This window comes from Amphiura filiformis, chromosome 3, assembly GCF_039555335.1.
Source record: "Amphiura filiformis chromosome 3, Afil_fr2py, whole genome shotgun sequence".
Taxonomy (NCBI): Eukaryota; Metazoa; Echinodermata; class Ophiuroidea; order Amphilepidida; family Amphiuridae; genus Amphiura; species Amphiura filiformis.
In genome coordinates this window covers 45,719,374-45,740,154 of record NC_092630.1, presented here as the reverse complement: position 1 = coordinate 45,740,154, position 20,781 = coordinate 45,719,374, and the positions used below count along the sequence as shown (strand labels likewise).

The following is a 20,781-nucleotide window of genomic DNA, read 5'->3' as shown; positions in this document are numbered from 1 at the left end:
TTAGTTGCATAGGCTGGGTAGCATGTGGCGACTTGTGTGTAGAATTATCCTTAGGGGAAATGATATAATCAAGAAAGAAAAGGTAACAATATAAAAAGACAGGATGAAACCTGAGAAGAAAGATTGAAGTTGCTATAATGGTATTCAATAGCATGTCTACATTGAAGGAATTCAATCCTTTTAGTGAAATCAATTGTGTGCAGTGAATCAATACACAAGCTGCATAGGATACCATTTTGATGTCTTTCTAGTAGGTGAAACTTGTATACATATTTTTTTCACAAATTCTTTGGCAGATGGGAAATTTATATGGCACCATACCGTAAACACTCGATAGTTAGCATATGTGCTTGTTATCAAGCACTTTTAAAACATGCAAACATGAAGAGCCCCATCCACAAAAGTGTAAAGGGTTTTAGTAAATCTTCAATACATATAGTTATATACGAACACCCCAACCTGCAAATGTGTGTCTCAACCCCATTAGTTCAGTTGATAAAGTGCCAGACTTTGGTACAATTTCATGTTTTCAAAAGCGCTCGATAGTAAGCACATAAGCTAACTACCAAGTTTTTACGGTTTGTAATGTAATAGTGGAGTAACAATCATTCATTTCACTCTCCATTTTTTGCTGTTCTCTCTTCCCACATTATTTGTCAAGTATTTTTCAGTTTCAGTTATTTGTTTCTGTTCTATTCATCCTCACGTTTACCCTTCTATTGTCTGCTTAGAGTAAATAGCTTCCAATCCATTAAACAATGGAATTTAATTGTCTTTTTGTTTCATTTCTTTACTTTCAGTGGCATCCATCACAAAGGAAAAGGTAAATGTGATGCAGATAACCTTGTGAGCCAAATTGACTCTTTAGTCAAGACCAGCACTCAGTATCTATTCCCAGAGAATCTTGAACTATCACCAAAGACACGCCCCATACGCAGCAAGGACCCCAAGCCTAACGGCGGCTGGGGTGATGTTAGAGATCATGCCTTATGCATGACGTATGGAAAACCCACAGATGGAAAATTATGACCACGGATGTTGGAAATGGTATAGGTGGTTTTTTCTCTCCTAATTTCAGGCTCAAGTATGATTAGACTTGTAAATATTCTGAGGAATCAAGACAACGGTTTTATATAAAAAAACATAATACTTTTTGTACGAGGTGAGACTTATTTTAGTATTTATAATTATAATATACTTGAGAAAAAATGTATGGCCACTGGTTGGCAAACAGGTTTATAAGGTGTAAAGGTAGTGTGAGATCATTTTTATAAAGAAATTAGATACCTTATTTATTATCTTGATTAGTCAGTGCAGGGTGGTGTGTGTAGTATACACTATGGACCACAATGGCCTCATCCCAATGGCATTGTTCAATAACCTCAATTTTAAAAACAATCATAGTGCAAAATTTGACCTCAAGTTTCAGAGTATGAGTTTTTGTACCCAAATTTTCAAAGGTCATTTAATGAATGTACAAATGTATTGGGGTTAAAGAACTATGCCTTAATAGATGAGCATATTGTGGATCTTAGTGATAGTTTATATAACTCATACAAACAATCTTCCATTTGATTGGCCAATTTGAGTGATTGTTGTTGCTATTTTAGTTGTGGATGCAGTAGTCAATATTCCATTGCACTCGTGGCTACACTGACAAATGCGAGTGAATAGTGTGCAGGATGACCACATGGACTCGCCAATTATAGGTGTGGGTGTTGTCTCTAAAATACTTACTTAAATATATGTATATATTTTGATTTATTTTGATTTCTTGGTGATTTATAAAATTAAGTAGAAGAAAATGAATATACATGTATGAGTTATATAAAACAAATATTTAATGTTTTTATTCATTCAATGGAAATAATATTTTCATTCAGTGAAATACCGTAAACGTCTGCCTGATGGCGCACCTGGGCTACTTTGCCTTGGGGTAAATTTCATGTGCAAATAGAGAGCTCCCTCCTGAAATCTTAACAAGAATTAAGGTTCTGTGCCCTTATTTACTGGTGGGAATTTTACGGGAGGGCACTTTTAGGTTAATTTTGTGCCTAAAATTCCACTTTTGTCGGAGGAGCCCATAGCGCCATTAGGCAAACGTTTACGGTATTAAATGTTCCATTCAACTCTGCAAAGCATCGTTGAATGGACTATTTCACCTATGAATATTTGTGTACCATTTTTGTAGGCTTGTTTGCCAGAGGTAAAGTCAGTCTTTGACCAGGGTATAATGGATGCTGAACTTTTAATACTACCATTTGTCAACTACATATCAAATGATGGCTATGTTGTACTGACAATGATGCTGCTCATTTCAAAGTATTTTAACAGATTTCTTCTCTAATTACAAAAAAAGTAGATTATTTTATGATGCATTGTAACCTGCGATTTTGAGACTTCGTAAAGCATCATAAATGTTATGGACCCATGGTTTAAGATTGATTCTCACCAACTATCTGGCTTCTTAATTTGAATCTGAAAATCAATATGATGTTTATATGCACAGGCATACCAAGTCTGCAGTATATGGCCAAAGATCTACTGACCTTTGTTTCTTTTGTGTGAGAGTGTAAAAGAAATATGTTTTTGCCAAAGTATAGCAAAATAACTTGTTGGTCTTATGACCATGATGTCAAGTCATTTTGTATTTTTGTCTCATGCCGTGATCGTCTCTCTGTTAGGAGAGGTGTAATTCAATTACACCATGAGCTACCTGTTAAGAAGGGCCCACTAGATGTAACACAAAAATACAAAATTAATTATATTCTCTCTTAAATCTTTCTATTTCTCCTCTATGCAACACTGTAAAGTCTGTATTTAATATTTTAAGATTCAATGGAGTTCAAATTTGATGACACAAATTTGATGAAAATATTTCTGCAGCAGCATGTTTGTGGAAGTAGTTAAGGGGGAGTGTGTTGGTAAAAGATTCATGTTAGCACACATACAACACATACAGGCACACCCCAGTGTGTGTATGCACCGGCAGATGCAGTCAGTTCTCATGTGTATTTCTGTGATTGCGGGTGTTCACACACACACATTATTGTCAACATTCTTTGCTCCAAAATGCCATTATAGGCTAAAAAATGTAAAGTTTACTGTTTTTTGATGAGACTTTGTATATAGTCACTCTTCTGACTGGATGACATTGGCGCGAATGATACGATATAGATCCCACCACTTAATATATTGTTTAGATGATTGGAGATGTTGAATGCATAAGGATAAATTTAAGAAAGCAATAATATGACAGACAAGAGTATACGAGGTATAGGGTTTATGGGATCTATTGTCCAGATTAAGTACACTTTATTTCACCTCAAAATTTGGTAGTGACATAAGTGCATTTTTCACTGGTAGCAGAATCAAATCATCGTTAAACAAATCCCACAGCTTATACACACACATATACATTGTACGAAACCTGTTAAACCATGTAAACGCACTACCAAACCGGAGGTGAAACAAAATATAGACCCACCCCGTAAATGCATTGATTACTACCTACAAAAATTGTATTGGTAAATGAAGCAATTTGTATATGTTAGTATAGGTTGTATGTCACTTTGCGTAAGCGGTACATTTCTAAACTGTTATTCCGGTGGGCACAAATTTCATTGTGGTATTACTTTTTTCAAGATGTAATTTCTATCATTACTGTGCATGCAGTAAGCAAATATCAAATTATCTTGTCACTAATGCTACTGATATGTAGAGAAGAAGACTTATTGTTGTCATGGAGTTCATATCTTGAACAGCATAGAAACAATGATTTTTATCACTCCTGGAAGGGAACAAACCAAAAGTTTGATGTCCTGTAAATAAAAGTCCTTATGGGGTGGTTAAAGTGGATCTTTCCGGTTGAAATTATCAACATTTCACACTTACGTTACAGGGAAGGAAGGGATCAGCCTCCTATAATGAAAAAAAAAGCGCAGTGATTTATAGTGCGCTACGCACATGCACAACGCCTAGACGTTGATCCACAAGCCTCAGCACACTTTACTTTTGTTTATAGGATGCCATCAATCTTTTTGTTTATTCCCTAACATGTACAGCATTGTCATGGCTAGAGTGTATTGCATCACAGCTAATATCATTATTACAAATAAACTTGTGTGTTTTTGGGCTTTTTTTTAAACTTGTGTTTTGTGACAAACCATGGAAATCACCAGATGCAAATCTATGTCAAGCAAACAGTAATGTGTGATGTGTAATATCCACCCATCTGTGCTAATGCATAGGGAGTACATATGCAGACCGATTTGATCCTGTGTCAATATATAGGGTCCACAACTTATAAGTTCCCCCTAATACTTTTTTAAATAAGTCAAAAAATATTTTACGAAATGTAAAAATGTAAAAGGGTATGTATAGCCCTATTTGTTTTACACATGTGGACCAATTTATAGCGTCACATGTCATTGTGTTCAGTCACAATGGTTAATTGTTTAAGAAAAGAGGCTGTTTTAAAAGTTGCACCTGAGTGCATAGCAGTCAGGTTTTCTTTAACAAACACATGAATAGACCTGGCTGACTGTATTGTTTGAAAGTTGAATCCTATGGAGTCAGATGCAACTTTTAGCATTGTTTAAAACGGTTTCTTTTTTTACACAATGAACCATTGTGACTGAACGCAATGATGTGTGACACTATAATTTGTCCGTATGTGTAAAACAAATACGGCTACCCATACCTTTTTACATGTTTGCATTTCTTCAAATATTTTTCGATTTATTCTAAAAACTATTTAGGGGGGGAACTTATAACTTGTGGACCCTATAGTTGGAGCTATGTAGGTTCACATGGAATCGGATCATCACGGCCCTACTTGTGCTATGTGGATCGCCTCATAATGCTACACTCCCGTCTGGTTTTTACGTCAACTGAAAAAATGCATCCAAGACCAACATGACACTGTACCGTTTGTGATTTACATCTGTTTTTGAAACTTAAATTGGTTTGTTTAAACAAAAAAGGCTCTATTGAAGTGACCATATAATTTGATTGATTTATTTTTTAATTATTTTCGGTTTATTTGATTCAGTGGTGTAGACTGGTGGCATTATTGTTATAAGAAATGGAGTAAGATAATTAACATGATTTTTTAAGATTCATTCAACCTTGGTACAAAATGGCTGAAGCTTGTTCTTTTAGTCTTAAGTCCTTCAACTTTTGTTTTTGACACTAAGAAACTTGTATCAACAGGGGATCAATGTTTTTATCAGATATTGATAGATTTTTATAGCTAAATAAAAAAATTTGTAAAAAAAAATTTCATAATAAATTTTCATTGTTTGGGAAAATTGATACGTTAATTAGAAATTAGAGATTAGTGTAAAGGTGAGGTTGTTTTTTTCAAGAATTTATTATTTTGATCACAAGTTTAGGAATTTATCAAAACTTGTACATTTTGAAGACAAGTGAGTTTTGTTATGTTGTACAAAAATGTGTTGATTTAAGACTTAATTTTTAATTGGGTTGATAGTGATAAACAAGGGAAATTAAATTGGAAATCTTTTTTTTTTGTCTTTTCAGAAATTTGTTTTGATTATAGTTGTCAGAGATTTTTGCTAGATTCAGCAGTATTTATGTAGTAATGAGTTGATGAAAATATGAAATAAAAATGAAAAAAATGATGATGATAATGATGCATGATAATACTCATTGATTTGAACATAAATAATGGCTAATGTAAGAGGTATTTATGAAAGGCTTTTTGAATTTGCAAGAAAATTTGAAGCAACAGAAAAGCATATTAAAGATGTGTAATTTTAAGGATATATATATGGCTTTCAAGTAATATATGACATTTCCAAGCAAATTATTAAAGAATGATCTATTATGCATAATTAAAATATTAGTTTGTGATATTTAAATTACACCTAATAGTGGTCCAAAATTGTGTTCCATTTGAAATTCACACACCCTTGTTGACGATAGATTACACTGTAATCGTAATTGCAAATTTTTGCCTGCTTTATGTTAAATTTCGACTGAAATGTGAAAATATTCAAATCCAGTGGTTTTTGTACACAATGTGGACAATGTTATTGGAAATTATATCTTGATGTAGATTATTCATCCAGTAGTTCAAAACATTATTTTGTAAATTAAATCAAATACTGGAACTAAAATTGCAACTCACTTTGCTGCGTTGCGTCCGAAAGCATCGGACTTCGTCAGGCATCTGACGTCATCACAACATCTTTAATCAGATGCCTGACGAAGTCTGATGCTTTCGGACGCAACGTAGCAAAGTGAGTTGCAATTTTAGTTCCAGTATTTGATTTAATTTACAAAATAATGTTATTGGAAATTGTGTGTGGAATTGCAAAAGCCTCAACACTTTTTCCGTTTTTTGGATTCAGATTGTTGGATTTGGTAGAGCTTAAAGTGTTGAATTTAGTGAAGATTTTCCTCAAGAGAGTGTGGATTTAAAATGGGATAACTGATAACTCAATGTTGTGTGTAATTATCCACCTTTCTTCCCTCCTGTTGCCACCTACTGTGCATATTCAATATGCAATGTTACTGCCAAATAGTGTGTATAAACTGTATAATTATCCTAAACCACCTATACTGATTGGCCCAAATATTAGTTGTATAATGACATGTTACTTTAATCTTTATCAGTACTTTTGAAATATGTAATTGCTCTGTTACAATGTATTGTTTCACCTATAAATGTACAAAGCGTGTTGTTTTATTAGGTTTCCTGAAGTTGAAATACACTACAAAATTCCTATCACTACTGCCCTGAGGTACACTCCTGCCCAGCTACTTTGTGGCTCGTGCAGCACCAGTCCATTACCAGTCTATGTACTCTACGTATGATTCCTATGTGTGTACTCTAGGGCACCCACACAGGTATTCTACGTACCAATGAAGAAGCTGGGCAGCAGTGTACCTCTAGGGTGGCAGCATAGGAATGTGGCAGTGCAGTCATCAAAGCACACCTTACATTTATAAAAGCATTTATAACGTCACAATTTCTCATTATCTGTCTCGTAAAGACCTGTTTTGTAAAGACCTGCTTCAGACAGGGAGGCTTCAATTACAATAATTCGGAGATTGTGCTTATCATCTGCTGGAGACGAGAGGTGTGAAACTTAATCAGTTTATGTGTTCCCTTGCCATTCATCAGCGGCCATTCATTGCAGATTTGAACTTTAACTTTCATGTTCAGAGAAGCCAAGTTACCTGATACTGCACCTGCTTAAGTCATCTTAATTTAATATTTTGTGTCAACTCTCAAAGCCCCTGTGCATTAGTAAAATCACCTGTTTTTTGCGCGTTAATCCCCTTAGATTGAGTCAATTTCATTTTTTTCGCTGTTTTTGTTTCTTTCCAAAATGAACCACACACAAATCTCACTTTTGGCATCGTCAAATGTAAAAATAGCCTAAGTCATAAATCTCAATAAAATCCTTTATTTTGACACAGTGACACTATGCATGCGTATTCCCCAACAGCGTGTTTGATAAAAAAAAATCTCATTACGCTTTGAATTTGGGAATGGCTTTGAGGCAAACTATTAAATTAAGATGGCCTTAAAAGTTGCCTTTATATTTTTGGCAGTTTTATGTGTGCACTTCACTTTCACGTCTTGAGTCACATGATAGCACAACCTCTCGACCTTGTGTAGAGCAGCTTTTCCTATGAATACAAGATAAAAATTACTTACATAGTATTGTTTGTACGTTAAGTCACAGATTATGAACATTTTCTCTCTCTATTAGATTTATCTTTTACACCCCTAAAAACAACAATTTGAAGATTTTAATCTTTCACTCTTCTCCAGTGTGCCATGTGTGGCTCATTTGGTTCAAGCGCCTGGCTGTGCTAGTGTTTTTACCTCAGATCAGGTCTTGCTGTGTAATTTAAATCATGGAATCGGGTTGAATTAGTAATATATGACACCAGTCAGCACTCTAGTTTGATGCTGTATTGACGAGATCTTATTCTGTACTAGACTACTGAAATTGTAATGAATTGTACAGTATCTTGTAATTTATTCAATAAGCATTTGTTCTGTCTTGCCTATAACAAACAATGATAAAAATCATACTTCTAATGCTAAAGACCACAGTTATGGTGTGTAAATGTTGGACGGGTGTTTTTGTTTTTTAAAGCTGATAGTTCCTAGCACTTGTAATGGTTTAATTCGCTATTCGAAGTCTGCACTTAAAGCCATAATGTGCGATTTGCATAAAGAATAGATTCCTATTTGAAAGTTAGTTTTCACTGATAGCTACTGATTACATTGTCCCTTTTTATTTCAAGCCAAACAAAATTGCTATTTCATTCCAGTGCCTACAATGCTCGCCAATCATATTATTATCATGATTATTGGTGGAGTGTCGCAGAGCTGGGATGTACAAACAAGATGTAAGACGAATGGCAATATGCACACAGATTATACATGACTGCTTCAATGATTCAATGATACACATGTACACGATGTATTTAGCCATCACTCAATCGGTGAACTTGGAATAAAACCGGAGAACTCCGGATTTACATGTATTATAAAAACTTAAATTTGACTGTAATTAAGCACTTCGGGCTTTGTCTTTCATGTGGTATTTTAGTTCACCATTGGGCATTAGAATCATGTAAAAAGTAGAAATTTGATAAAAATTGAGGGCGCCGCCTTGGAGCAAATCACACATTACGGCTTTAAAGTGGGTCCAGACCTTTTCTGTATTATATAAGACATGCATGATTTGGCTTCTTCTTATGGTGCTTGTAGTACCATACGATGAACAAAAAATGAAATAATTGATAATTCCTCATTTTAATCAAAAGTTGTTGATAATATATTGACTGTCAATTGACAAAGAATTCTATATATAATAACTTATAAGTCAATCTGGAATATTTTTCTATTTAAAAGAAAATTTTGATGATAAGCTGCAAAGTTGGTCATTTTAACAGAAAACATCTGTTTGAAACTGTAAAATGTATTGAAAAATCCACTACACTACTTTCTGAAGTAGTTTTTTTATGCATTTGATGACAATGTAATACATTACAATGTATTCGTAATGAAGGACCAACATTTTAACAATGTATGTTTGTCATACATACAGTGTGTTTTAGAATGGAAAGATGTTTATTTGGAAGTATGATATCATAGTTCAAATCATAGAATATTTACAATTTACACATTTAGTGAAATTCCTGAATTCCATGTGCACCTTTGTTGACACAGGATTTTATTCTATATCAAAATTATGCTTGGTATGCAACTATGTTGTCATGGCTATGGTACACTATGGGCTAGCCTGAGGTACCCAATGGGTTGCTGTGTAATGTATAAACACAGATTAACACCCTCATACTAATTTACCATTAGAAGAGACAGAAACTGTAATAGTATCATAATGGGTTATTCCAATCCACATACACCACCTATGGAAGACATGACTTTAATGACACAGGTATAGATTTCAAACGGAGTCACCCATTCAGGTAACCCCAATTGAAATTCACACTCCCTGTGTGGTATAGATTAGAGTCATGTCTTCCATAGGGGTGTATGGATTTCAACAGGAATACCCCAAGATAATCCAATAGGATAGAATTGTCTTATAAATCATGAAAAACATTGAATGGGACAACGGTATTGCAAATAATATTAATATATGAACAAAAAAATGACTCTTGTTGGTATTTAAATATGCAAATTTCATTTAAATGATGTTTATACCAAAGAAACTTGTTGACGTTATCACAGTAGAAAAGGTGATATTTTCCCATGTACAGTCCATCCTCACTTATCCGCACCTCGCGTGTACAGATATCTCGGTTATCCGGATGAATTTTATTTTTATGGAATTTGAAGAACATCTCTTTGTTGTGCTCCCATTATGGCCGGATAAGATAGGTTGGACTGTATTGCAAAAATGAAATGGATGGAGAGGTAAATTAAAGTAATAATATAATAAATCATTGGTGCAAGGGCTATTTAGTATATTATTGTAATTATACCGTTTTTCACCCTGATGTGGCAGTGATGTCAGTGCACATTTCATTTCAACTTCAAATCGCTAGTGTTTGCTCAAAGCATGCATGCATTTAAAGACGCCGCATAGATGCGCATACGAAACAGGTGCCTCAAACCGGGGCCTCAACATGTGAACGTCACTACTACATCAGGGTGAAAAACGGTACAGTAACTAATCATAGTTAGAGGTAGATGGTCACATTTTTTCGTATTTTGTTTGTACCTCACATTGAGGCATGTACCAAAATAATCTGATTCCCAAGTTTTGAGGTTAATGGCACTAGCCATTTTGATATTAGAAGTAAAAACATGTTTCACAATGGCCCATACAAAGGTATGTGTGGTATACCACAATTGGGGATAAGGCTATCACTTGTTCGTTCATAACATATATGTGACACGATCTGGTCCATGGGGGGGGGGGGGCCAAAGGCGGCAAATTTGAAACTGAGATAAAGGTAAAAATATGGAGTAAAAGTAAAAAACAATAAAATACATAAGAAAATAGACATCAAAAAACTTCATAACTTTAGAACCAAGTATGCTAGACCTTTGGTGTTTTCAGTAAATAAAATTGCATGTATAATGTAATAATTACAGTAATCCACTTTTCAAAAATGCCTCCTTTGGGCCCCATGGACCAGATCGTGTCACATATATGGAATATATTTTATGCCTAAAATTTTACTGGGATTATGAGAAAAATATGAGCTTTCTTCTGGTGCCAAAATCTCCATTTTGATAGGAAAAGGTGTGGGGGATGAGGCTGTCACCCATCTTTAATTAAAGAGTGACATGGTAGTGTGTAGTAATTGCATGTTTGAATTATTCTGTAACCTTTCATTGATGAAAATGAATAGCGAATAGTGCACATTACAGAACATATTATATCAGATTATACACGTAACATCACATTTTGCAAATACTGGATTGGATATATTGGCTGTATCAAAATGATTGGTACCCATCCGTTTCCATGGTTATGGACATGACTGCCACAGGTGTCAAATAGGATCCACATAAGCAGATTAATGTCGCAAAAGATAATATGAATATAAATTGTGTTCATTTCAAGAAGATCCAATGCTGCATTTGGAAGATGCACGCTTTGCACTCAACATCAAACTTGATGGGCGGGCATCAATCATTTTGATACAGCCTGTATGTATCAGGTAAACTGAAGTATAGTTGGGTAAATCTTAATATTATCATTCAAATTGTAAATGATTTTCACAACACTATTCTGTATTGTTTATTTTGTACAGCTGTTTAATTGTATACATGATATGTACAAAATTAATAGTACAGAGATATTAATATATGAAGTGTTTTTAAGATAAATATTTAAATATGTTTCATTTTTATTACTGTATGTATAAAAGTAGCATAACAATTCAAGCTCGTATTATGAAATTGTGCCAAATTGAACAATATTCATATTTCATATTATGTCATTTTTTTGAGTATTCAGTGTCAGTGAATAATTATCCAAAAAAACATGACTCATAGGATCCCTAAAAATGGAACAACTTAATTGTTAAATTTGAAATATGTGATGTGATTATGAAAAATCGGTCGAAACTCGGAAATATTAAATTTTCAGTTTCTTGTTGGATAGTAAAAAGCATTTGCAAAGCTGCATTTTGCAGAAAACTCCATTGAAATTGAACAACCAGTACCAAAGATACAAGCAATTAAAGAGCTTCCAAAACAACAGGAAACATAAGGAAATATTGCTTGATTGCATCACATTTGGATATAAGTCTTTTGACATGAGCCATCCACATATATCCTATTGTTTAGAGATATTTGCAGCTACATAAAATTGACGAATGATCAAATCTCTAAACGAAAATGAAGTGATTTGACCTAAGTGCATTATGCAACTGGACTTTAGTCTCACAAGGAGCACAATGTAATCTGAAGGGTAATTATAAGAAGGCCATATCTGATAAAGCTGCCCTATAGATATTTGGCAATATCTGCATTCTATATTATACAAATCTAACAATATTGACACCTGGCAGCTATTCCAGATGGGCTTCATGCACTAACCCCTTGAAATAATCCTGTGCAGTGTCTTTTCTTGGAAATTGAGGTTTGTCCGTTATATGAACAAAATAACATTGTCATTGTAATTTGACCATTAAAACACTTAATCGGGAGCCTATTTGGGATTCAAGTACACTATACAAAATATTTATCAGAATCAGAATCTGACACCTTAATGTTCATTTTTTTCTTGTCTGTTGCCATGATGCTGACCAAAGCATTTTTTTCAGTGTAATGGGACTTCAGTACTTTTATTACAATTATTCTGATTCCTGACCATTACTGAATGAAATGACACTCACCTGATTTACAAGGTTAATACTGCTTTAGTAATAAAGCTGATCTTTTCAAATGTTTGAGTTTTGTAGTTCAAATATGTTGCTATGGCCTTGTTTTGTAAATAGATCTGATAATAGATCTGGAAATTGATCTGGAAAGTTTAATAGATTTTATTCATCGCTTTGATTATATATAATTCAGTATCTTGTCAAAAGGCATTTTGCCTGTCCCAGGAGCAAAATCTTCATCCAAAATAACGGGTAGATGGGTGGCTAGCTAGGACGCTGATAACATGGTGGTTGTGAATTGCTTTATTATTTATGTTAGAAGATGATAAGCAAAGTGTACAGAACAACCATATATATGCAACCCGTCTCGAGCTTGTATTGTTATGTTCAAATTTTGAATGAAGAAAACACCACAAAGTGCCTAGTTTTTCTGCATATTTTGTCTTGTTCAATGTATAACATTGTATCATAAAGTATTGATTCAATAACAATATAAATCTTGTTGGTGTAATGTTGTTTTGCATTGGTAATAAGTTACACATGTATGTATCTACTAATATGCAATGTTCATACTGATGGTAATTAAGTGATTTTCTCTTGATGTACACGGATTTATGTCTTGCACAAATACTGGGCTATTCTAGTTGAAATCCATACACCAACTATGGATCACATGATCTTAATCTCCCACACAGGGGGTGAGAATTTCAAACAAGGTTACCTGAATGGGTGACTTCATTTGAAATCTACACCCACTGTTTGGGAGATTAAGGTCATATCTTCCACAGGCAGTGTATGGATTTCAACTTGAATTGCCCATTGTTTTAGTCTCTTTCAGTTTCACTTTTCACCAGAATCAGATACTGGGTACAGATGGAAACTTGAAAACAAAAAAACAAAACAAAACAAAAACACAATTTAATGGGTGATATAAACAAGAATTTTGATGCATGTTAAAACTGTAACATGTAGTAATGCTTCCCATAAATGTACCAAACTTTACACATATATTATAAAAGATGTTAGGGCTTGGGATAAAAAGTTCTTGGCAAATTTGAAACTATTTGCACCCAAGGTGCATTGGGCCATCCCAGTTCAATTCTACACAGCCCTATGGAAGACATTTAATATCCCCACCCAGGGGTCGTAGATTTCAAATGGAGTCACCAATTCAGGTAACCCTATTTGAAATTGGCACTCCGTGTAGGGGTAAATGGATTTCAAGTGGAATAGCCCATTTTTTTGGTATAAACTGAAATAATAATTATTTTGGATTAATTCACTGAAACACTTTTGTCTGGTTAATCAAGACAAATAGAGATTTCAAGGTATTTGACATCCATCCTGCATATTTTGGCATCTACGGCAAATGTTCATATGTTGGCATTTTGTCCGATTTACTCCTGTCGATACACCTAAAATATGTGGGCCAACTGTATTTCAAATTCTTACGTTGATCCAGTACTTTAATAATTAATCGCAGTATGAAAAACTGTAAACATACAGAACAAACACAAATTTTCAATGCTAAAAGCACAATATGAAGGTAATAAAGAGTTGTTTTTTATTATAAAATCAAACAACTGAAGACATACATGGACAAAAAATAATTTATTACAATATACAATTAAGATTATTAATATAATTATTATCTTTGTTAGATTTGTTGTTTGTGTTACAATTTCATATAATGGAATTTTTGTTTCACGTTTTTCTTTTCATTTTCAATTTTCAGTAATTTTTTTCTGCCTATTCTCCAATTGTACAAAAATAATTGCTGTGTATATATAGAGGATAATAAAAATCACATCAATCTTGGATATTATATCAGTGAGTCATTATTTACAGTGTAAAAATTGTGTTTTCAGTACTAACCTAGTCACGTTTCAGATTTATTTTGGATTTCTCAAAGGTTGATTAGCGGCTATGCTTCAGAGGCCACTATTTTGGCCCTACTGATGGGGACATTGTTACGGATTTGTTTTTAAATATTACATTATTAAAAGTGCCATGCAAAAGATATTTTGAGCATTTATTTCACATGTTTGAACCTAATGGTGAAGAAGAAACTGTCATCTAATTAATTTAGGACTAATTTGTTCTAAGCCCAGTAACCTTTAATATCTATAGCCAAGAGTCAAGAAATCTGCCCAATATAATGTGTGATTCAACTTTATTTCACCACGGAAGCCCAAATCAACCAGAAGTTCTCCATGGTTAGAGAGGGCATTGACCTTCCTACAGGGTGTTTCTGTTTGGTTCCTTTGCTTACTTGCAAGGACGAATATCAAAATTGAAACTCGGAAACACAAATTATGTGGTTTTACCAGTAGTAGCCTTTATAAATCATTGAATATAGGCCTGCTTGTTGTTTAGGAAGTACAGTGATTTCACCAAAATTCATGATACTGATTTTGATCCACGGATGATGTGGCTCGTGTATGTGTGTAACAGGCCAGCAACGTTTTTTAAAACTGAATCTTACCACAAAAACAAAAGAAACTGGATCTGATCCCATATATGAAATATTCTACAAGGATATGAAGTGCAAGATAATATAAATTTGAATAAACATAAAGTTTGTAGGTACATTTTGATTTAGATTTTAATCTCAACCTGTTAGTACCTGGTAGTTTCTGAGAATGATACATTAAGACAAACATTTTTTACAAGAAGTTTGTATTTACATTGATCTCAACTTTCAACTTTCTGTTGTTTCATTTAAATTTTGAAAAGAAAGGAAGTGCTCAACACTTTTATAAGAAATTTACCTTTCACGTTCAATTTTTAGGGAAGTTCACCAAAATTACAAATACAACCATTTAGAATATTGTTTCCAGTAGTACGTAATCATTCCTATTGTACCTCGAACTCAATCAGGGAGAATTAATCTGCGTCAACTTGTGACAACCTTTGACCATGTCACATCTGAAATCAGTAGAGATTCATAGACTACTGCAAGTTTGAGTCCGTGCCTGTCACCGGTAAGCGATAGCCCACTTCTGGGGACCCACTTTGAGTGGGTCATTTATTTTGCTATTATAAGAGTTCCTTAAAGTTCCTGCATTAAGTTCGAATGAAGTCCGCTCAAATTACTATAAACAAGATGGATTTTGTATTTGCTATTTTTCGCGTTTTTTAAACAACTTTTCATATAGGCCTAGAGGTAAAAAATTGTTTGATTATTTCTTTTCAGCAGGATCCGTTACGTCTCTCAGGATGGTTTCACATTTTAAACAGTTTCACTGACGATGTATCAGCTACAGCAAGTGTGCCGTCATTAGTAAAACACATACCAAGTGGATGATACAGTCCGCGAGCTATACAGCCTAAGAACTTGCCACGTGGGTTAAATTGGCATATTGGGAAAGTTCCTTTCTCGTCGCCAGAATGCAACGCAACGAATATATCATCGTTGGCATCGCAGCAGATTCCAGAAGCTTGGATACGTTCGCCGTTAATTATAGTCTCCGTAGTAAATTGTGTGTTACCCTCGTGATCTATGGCAAGAATTGTACCAGCTTCGAAGTCGCTGATGATGATTTGCTCTTTGCTATTAACGGCGATGAACCAGGGTCTGAGAGTAAGCTCTAAACGGTCCAGAAGTGTCCCGTCTGGAGAGTGAATGGTCAGTACCGCTCGTGATTTGTCACCAATGATGATCCGATCTTTGGAATCCACAGCAACACAAACCGCCTTTGCGTTCTGCGCGCGTTTATTGTCACACTCAAATTCGTCAAGATACTTGCCTCGACTGTCATAGACCTTGACGTACTTTGTCTTATCAACGACGATATAATGACCAAGCGAATTTATGGCCACTCCGCATGGATCCGGTGTGTCGTCACCTGCACCGCGTGTTTTCTTCGACGGTTCTTGAAGCTTTGATTTAAATTCACCATCTAATCCGAAAGTAACTACCCGTTTGTATCCTTCATCAGCAAGAGCGATGTCTCCATTTGGGCATCCAGCTATCCCTAGCGCACATCTGAAATCGTCACTATCTCTCTTGCCGTAAGTCTTCACCAAATTCCAGCTTTCGATTTTTTCCGACACTTTTCCAAGTCCTTTCATCGACTGAGTTTTACTGTAGGTTACAATCTCTAAGGTCTGGTTAAGTTCAGATGGCTTGGTTTCGATGAGAGCTTTGAGACCCTTTCCAAGCAGCATGTAGAGTGACAGGAAGTGGTTATCACCAGCTTCCTTCAACAGGATCATAGCGAAGGTAAACGAATATTGGGCACGTTGCGTCAGACCATGAGCAGAAGCCATTTCTTCTTGTAGTTTATGTCCTCTGTCCTCTTCCAATTGAGCGATTTTATTCAGCTGTACCGCTCTATCTTCTTCTATCTTCTCCTTCTTAGCGTCTGCAGCGGCGTTGATCTCATCTTTCGCTCGGTGCATTTGAACTAGAAGACTATTACCTTGCGCGCCGCCTTTGTCGTCTGACATTTTACGCGATAAACCTGCCAACTGGAACTCGCGCTCTTTCTTAATGATCTCTAATTTCTCATCTGCTTCATCATTGATCTGTGTCTTAGCTCGCTTTAGACGTTTGTGAACTCCACTTTCGGTTTCTTCCACTAGCTGTTGGGTGCGCTCAAATTCTTCCATACGTTTTTCGGCAACCGCCAACATTTTATCGATGACTTCGCGTCGTTTTGTCGCTGCTTCACGCGTATCCTTTACCACTTTGTGTTTTGGAGCACGATGATGATAAATGGTGCAATCCTTACAGATGGACTTCTCACATGTTAAACAATACATTTGGTTGGGTTCGGTGCTATGAATCTGACACAAAGGGGTACCGCTTGATGAGTATTCTTCGCTAAAAAGCCCGTTGCGAAGATCGCCTATGCTTGCTGTTCGGTGCTTGCTGTTGCGTTTGTCGCGTCGATGGACGTCCGAACAACCTGGGCACATGAAGCTCTCGCAGTCCAGGCATCGAAGTGACGGTTTAGCTCCCGACTGGCACGAATCGCAAGTTTCTTTCCCTCCGCCATTGGATTGTTCCTGGTAATAAATAAGACATAAATGCATGTTTTATATTATTTTGTCGCAAAGTTAAGTTCGTACTTACTACACAAACAACTAAGATTTAGAAAAATATATATTGACCAACCACCTTTGGAAATGGTATCTTTGGAAATGATAAGGTTTTTTTTTTTTTACTAAGAAAACCATAAAAATGTGATTTTTCAATGCAGCTTTTAACAATTAAAGTTTAAGCCTTTAACAAAAGAACGTTCAACCTGTCTTCTTGAAGAGACGGCCCAGAGTCGATGTCAATCAGACTGAGTCTCATTAACTTCGGATTTGTACTAGTCTGTCAATTTGGATATCAATTATAACAACATTTTGTATCAGGGATTTAATGTTTTATTCACTTGGTGACAGTTTAGTTTTGTTTCTTGGCTTGCTTAACTTTCTATTAATTCAAACATCGGTAATCATGGTAAAGACAAAATAACCATGACAATTTAAATTTTGATAGTGAAACATATTTTCAGTCACTTACATAAATTCATTATATATAGAATGACCCAACCTCATCGGAAACACTATCCGGTATCGATGAGGCTGTAGCTACCTTTCCATTTCCGTGGTTTCCTGTATGACCAAGGTTTGACTTATCTTCCCAATATATATGCCAGCAGCCAAAGCCTGTTATTTCAACCTTTGCTTTTCTAAATAATCTGCTGGACAATTGGAGCTGTAAATTTGGGAAGGTTTTTGCAGATGTTCAAGCCAGAAAACGAGACGGTTATAGATGTGTTGGATAGAATTACGTAACTAACCTAAAAGTTATACTTCACCGATGCATCGTATATTTAAGAGATCAAAAACTGATACCTCAGTCCCATTGCAATATTATCACAATCATGAATTTATACATGCTCTCATAGAAACAGTCTGACAGCCAATCAATATTGAATGAGTCAATTTCTCGGTCTCAGTCATAACATTATTCAAGTACTTTTATAGTAGCATGGCCCAGGAATCGGTAAACCGTTCATATTGCATATTGGCCAATGCTGTAGTGGAATATTAGGCCTATAGACCATCAAGAAGGACGTATTAAGGGAAGTGAAAGCTTTGAGGCCGCCAAGCTTATGCTCGGCTTTCTGCTAAAACAGAAGAGTTCGAGAGTGTTCTCAAGGACTATCGAAGGTGTTCTCAAAGGTCTTCTCGAAGAACCTCAGCCGAGAGTCTTCTCGAAGGACTAGGGTATATTAAAACATTGCTGTAAATGTCCGGTGCAAACAAGATAATACCTTTAGTATAGTTAAATAACGAATTCATCCTTGACCATGCATGTTGACCGAGATCCAGGACTCTAAGGCAAAGGCAGTATCCGGCCCGGTAAAATGCAGATTGTTTCTGTATTCAATTTTGGGAAAAGTGTGTGCGTGTTCACCGATATTCTTGTAATCATGATTAAGACAATTTCGCCACTGTTAGGTTCTATACTGTTGCTCCCATTCCTAACTTTCTAGATTCTTACAAATTATAATTCATAATATAGGGCCTATAACTTGTTCGATCTATCGGTACAAAAGGCCATCTTTTAAATCGTTTATCTCAAAGGCCCCGCGAGCATGAATAAATTCGTCCGCTTTTTGCGCGTTATTCCCGCTGGAGTTGAGTAAATTTCATTGTTTCCCGCTGTTTTAGTGGTTTTTTTTCAAATTCACCATACAACAATACTTGGAACGTGAAAATAGCCGTGGTAAATCTCAATACGATTTATTATCTTGACCACATATGAGCCTCCTTGGGAGATGAAAGGTGGCCTATTCTTGTCAAAAAGCTCGTCCCAGAGCTAAAAAAAAACTCCTAAAAAACGCATTCCGCATTAGGTTTTCAACTTGGGAAGTGCTTTGAGACCAACCATTAAATTGAGATGGCATAATAAACTAAATATTATCCTACCTGTACAACTGCTTCTTGTACCAGTCCACTCATAAACTTATTACTTGGTAGGCTTCGTATCCCGCCCGGTTGTGGAATAGGCGTTGTTAAATTGCATTCTGGACAAGTCACATCCTTGGCAGAGGGTGTGGTATTTTTCAAGAGACACTCCTCGCATACCGAGTGAAGACAGTCCAAGATTTTGGGCTTCTTATAACGACCGGCGCAGACATGGCATTCCATGAACTCCCAACCAATCCGGTTGACTGCAGAGTCTCGTGGTGGCATATACTTAGTAGATCCCGACCTCGACATATTTGACGATGTCTATATATTTTGTCCACCAAATTGATACCTATAATAGCACTGGCTTCGCAATAGGTCACAATCTGTGAGTTCATTTAGTTAATGAAATGCGATAAATATAAGCAATTTCCGAAAGTAAGAGTAAAACCACCTCACACTGATCGCAGGCTCGTTTGCCGAAAGCAACAATGAGTCTGATGTCTTATCGTAGGATGAAGAAGCTGCGCATTAAACATACAGTTGTTGCCCTGGTATTATATAGATATCCTATGCTCGCTTAAAAACAATTGACACAATTCTGTACCGGCTCACAATGAATTGCATGTTATGACCATACATTAAATTGTAATCAAACATTGACCACTTAAACACGGTTACCAAGGATGTTCCAAAATTGTGGTGGTCAATGCGTCGGCTGATAGTCTGTTGTTTGCGAAGTACAAGGCTACTTCTGGCTACCAACAACCTCACAGTATCTTTCACTGTCAGTGGTTAACTTGTTATCGGTACTGATAACTTGGTAGTGGCGTGACAACTTTCTGTAGCAATTGGAATGTATCCATTTCCTTTAGTTTTGATGTAACAATTTCCTACATACTGTATTAAATGACGTTGCGCTAACTATACTGCGCCAATAAAGTATCCTTACACTTGGAAAAATAATCACAATTTCCAAACTGGACAATATTGGGGCCTGGGGTAAATTTGTTTTTTAATAGATGCACTATCTAATCCTGCACATAATGACACCACATTGAATCCAATGTGACTTCAAGAAGCAAAGTTACAAGCATTTGATTAGACGAAGGTCCCGTTTTAAAAGTGACAAACTGACCTATTAAAAACTCCACAGACAAGACATCTGGTGTGAGAGTGGTGAATGGCTAATTTTTGCGTTCGGCTTTAATTTAAAACAAAAGGAAGAAAAGAAAACTGAAACAAAAGAACTGACAAATAAAATGAAAGTTATGAAAAGTACAATGAAGTACAAACTGAAATAAAAACTGCTTTAAATAACGCTTCATTGAAGAAACTGTGTTATCTCTTTGTTGCGCTTGTTGGAATCTTTTTGCGTCTTGTATAGGTCAGTTTGTCACTTTTAAAACCGGACCTTCGTCTATTGAATACTTTAATTTTAATAAACATCAGTAATTTTGAGTTCAACGAAATGGGTTCATCATGACTAATAATAACATATTTTAAATA

The 20,781-nt window shown here is 35.5% G+C and overlaps 2 protein-coding genes across 2 annotated transcripts in view; one reads left to right on the top strand and one right to left on the bottom strand.

Annotated features, from left to right (window-relative positions):
* The window catches only part of LOC140148599 (alpha-1,6-mannosyl-glycoprotein 2-beta-N-acetylglucosaminyltransferase-like), a 157,627-nt gene extending 153,818 nt beyond the window's left edge, over window positions 1-3,809 (top strand). Inside the window, exon 9 of the mRNA XM_072170610.1 lies at window positions 801-3,809. Within this exon, the coding sequence (XP_072026711.1) occupies window positions 801-1,029 (229 nt within the window). The 3' untranslated portion in view covers window positions 1,030-3,809. The remainder of the gene's footprint in view (window positions 1-800) is intronic.
* Window positions 3,810-13,898: 10,089 nt separating this feature from the next.
* On the bottom strand, window positions 13,899-19,677 carry LOC140148598 (uncharacterized). The gene is made up of 2 exons (XM_072170609.1): window positions 19,291-19,677; window positions 13,899-17,370 (listed from the first exon to the last, which is right to left on the bottom strand). The coding sequence occupies exons 1-2, from the start codon at window positions 19,582-19,584 to the stop codon at window positions 15,583-15,585; spliced, it is 2,082 nt and encodes a 693-aa protein (XP_072026710.1). The 5' UTR covers window positions 19,585-19,677; the 3' UTR covers window positions 13,899-15,582.
* Window positions 19,678-20,781: the final 1,104 nt, after the last annotated feature.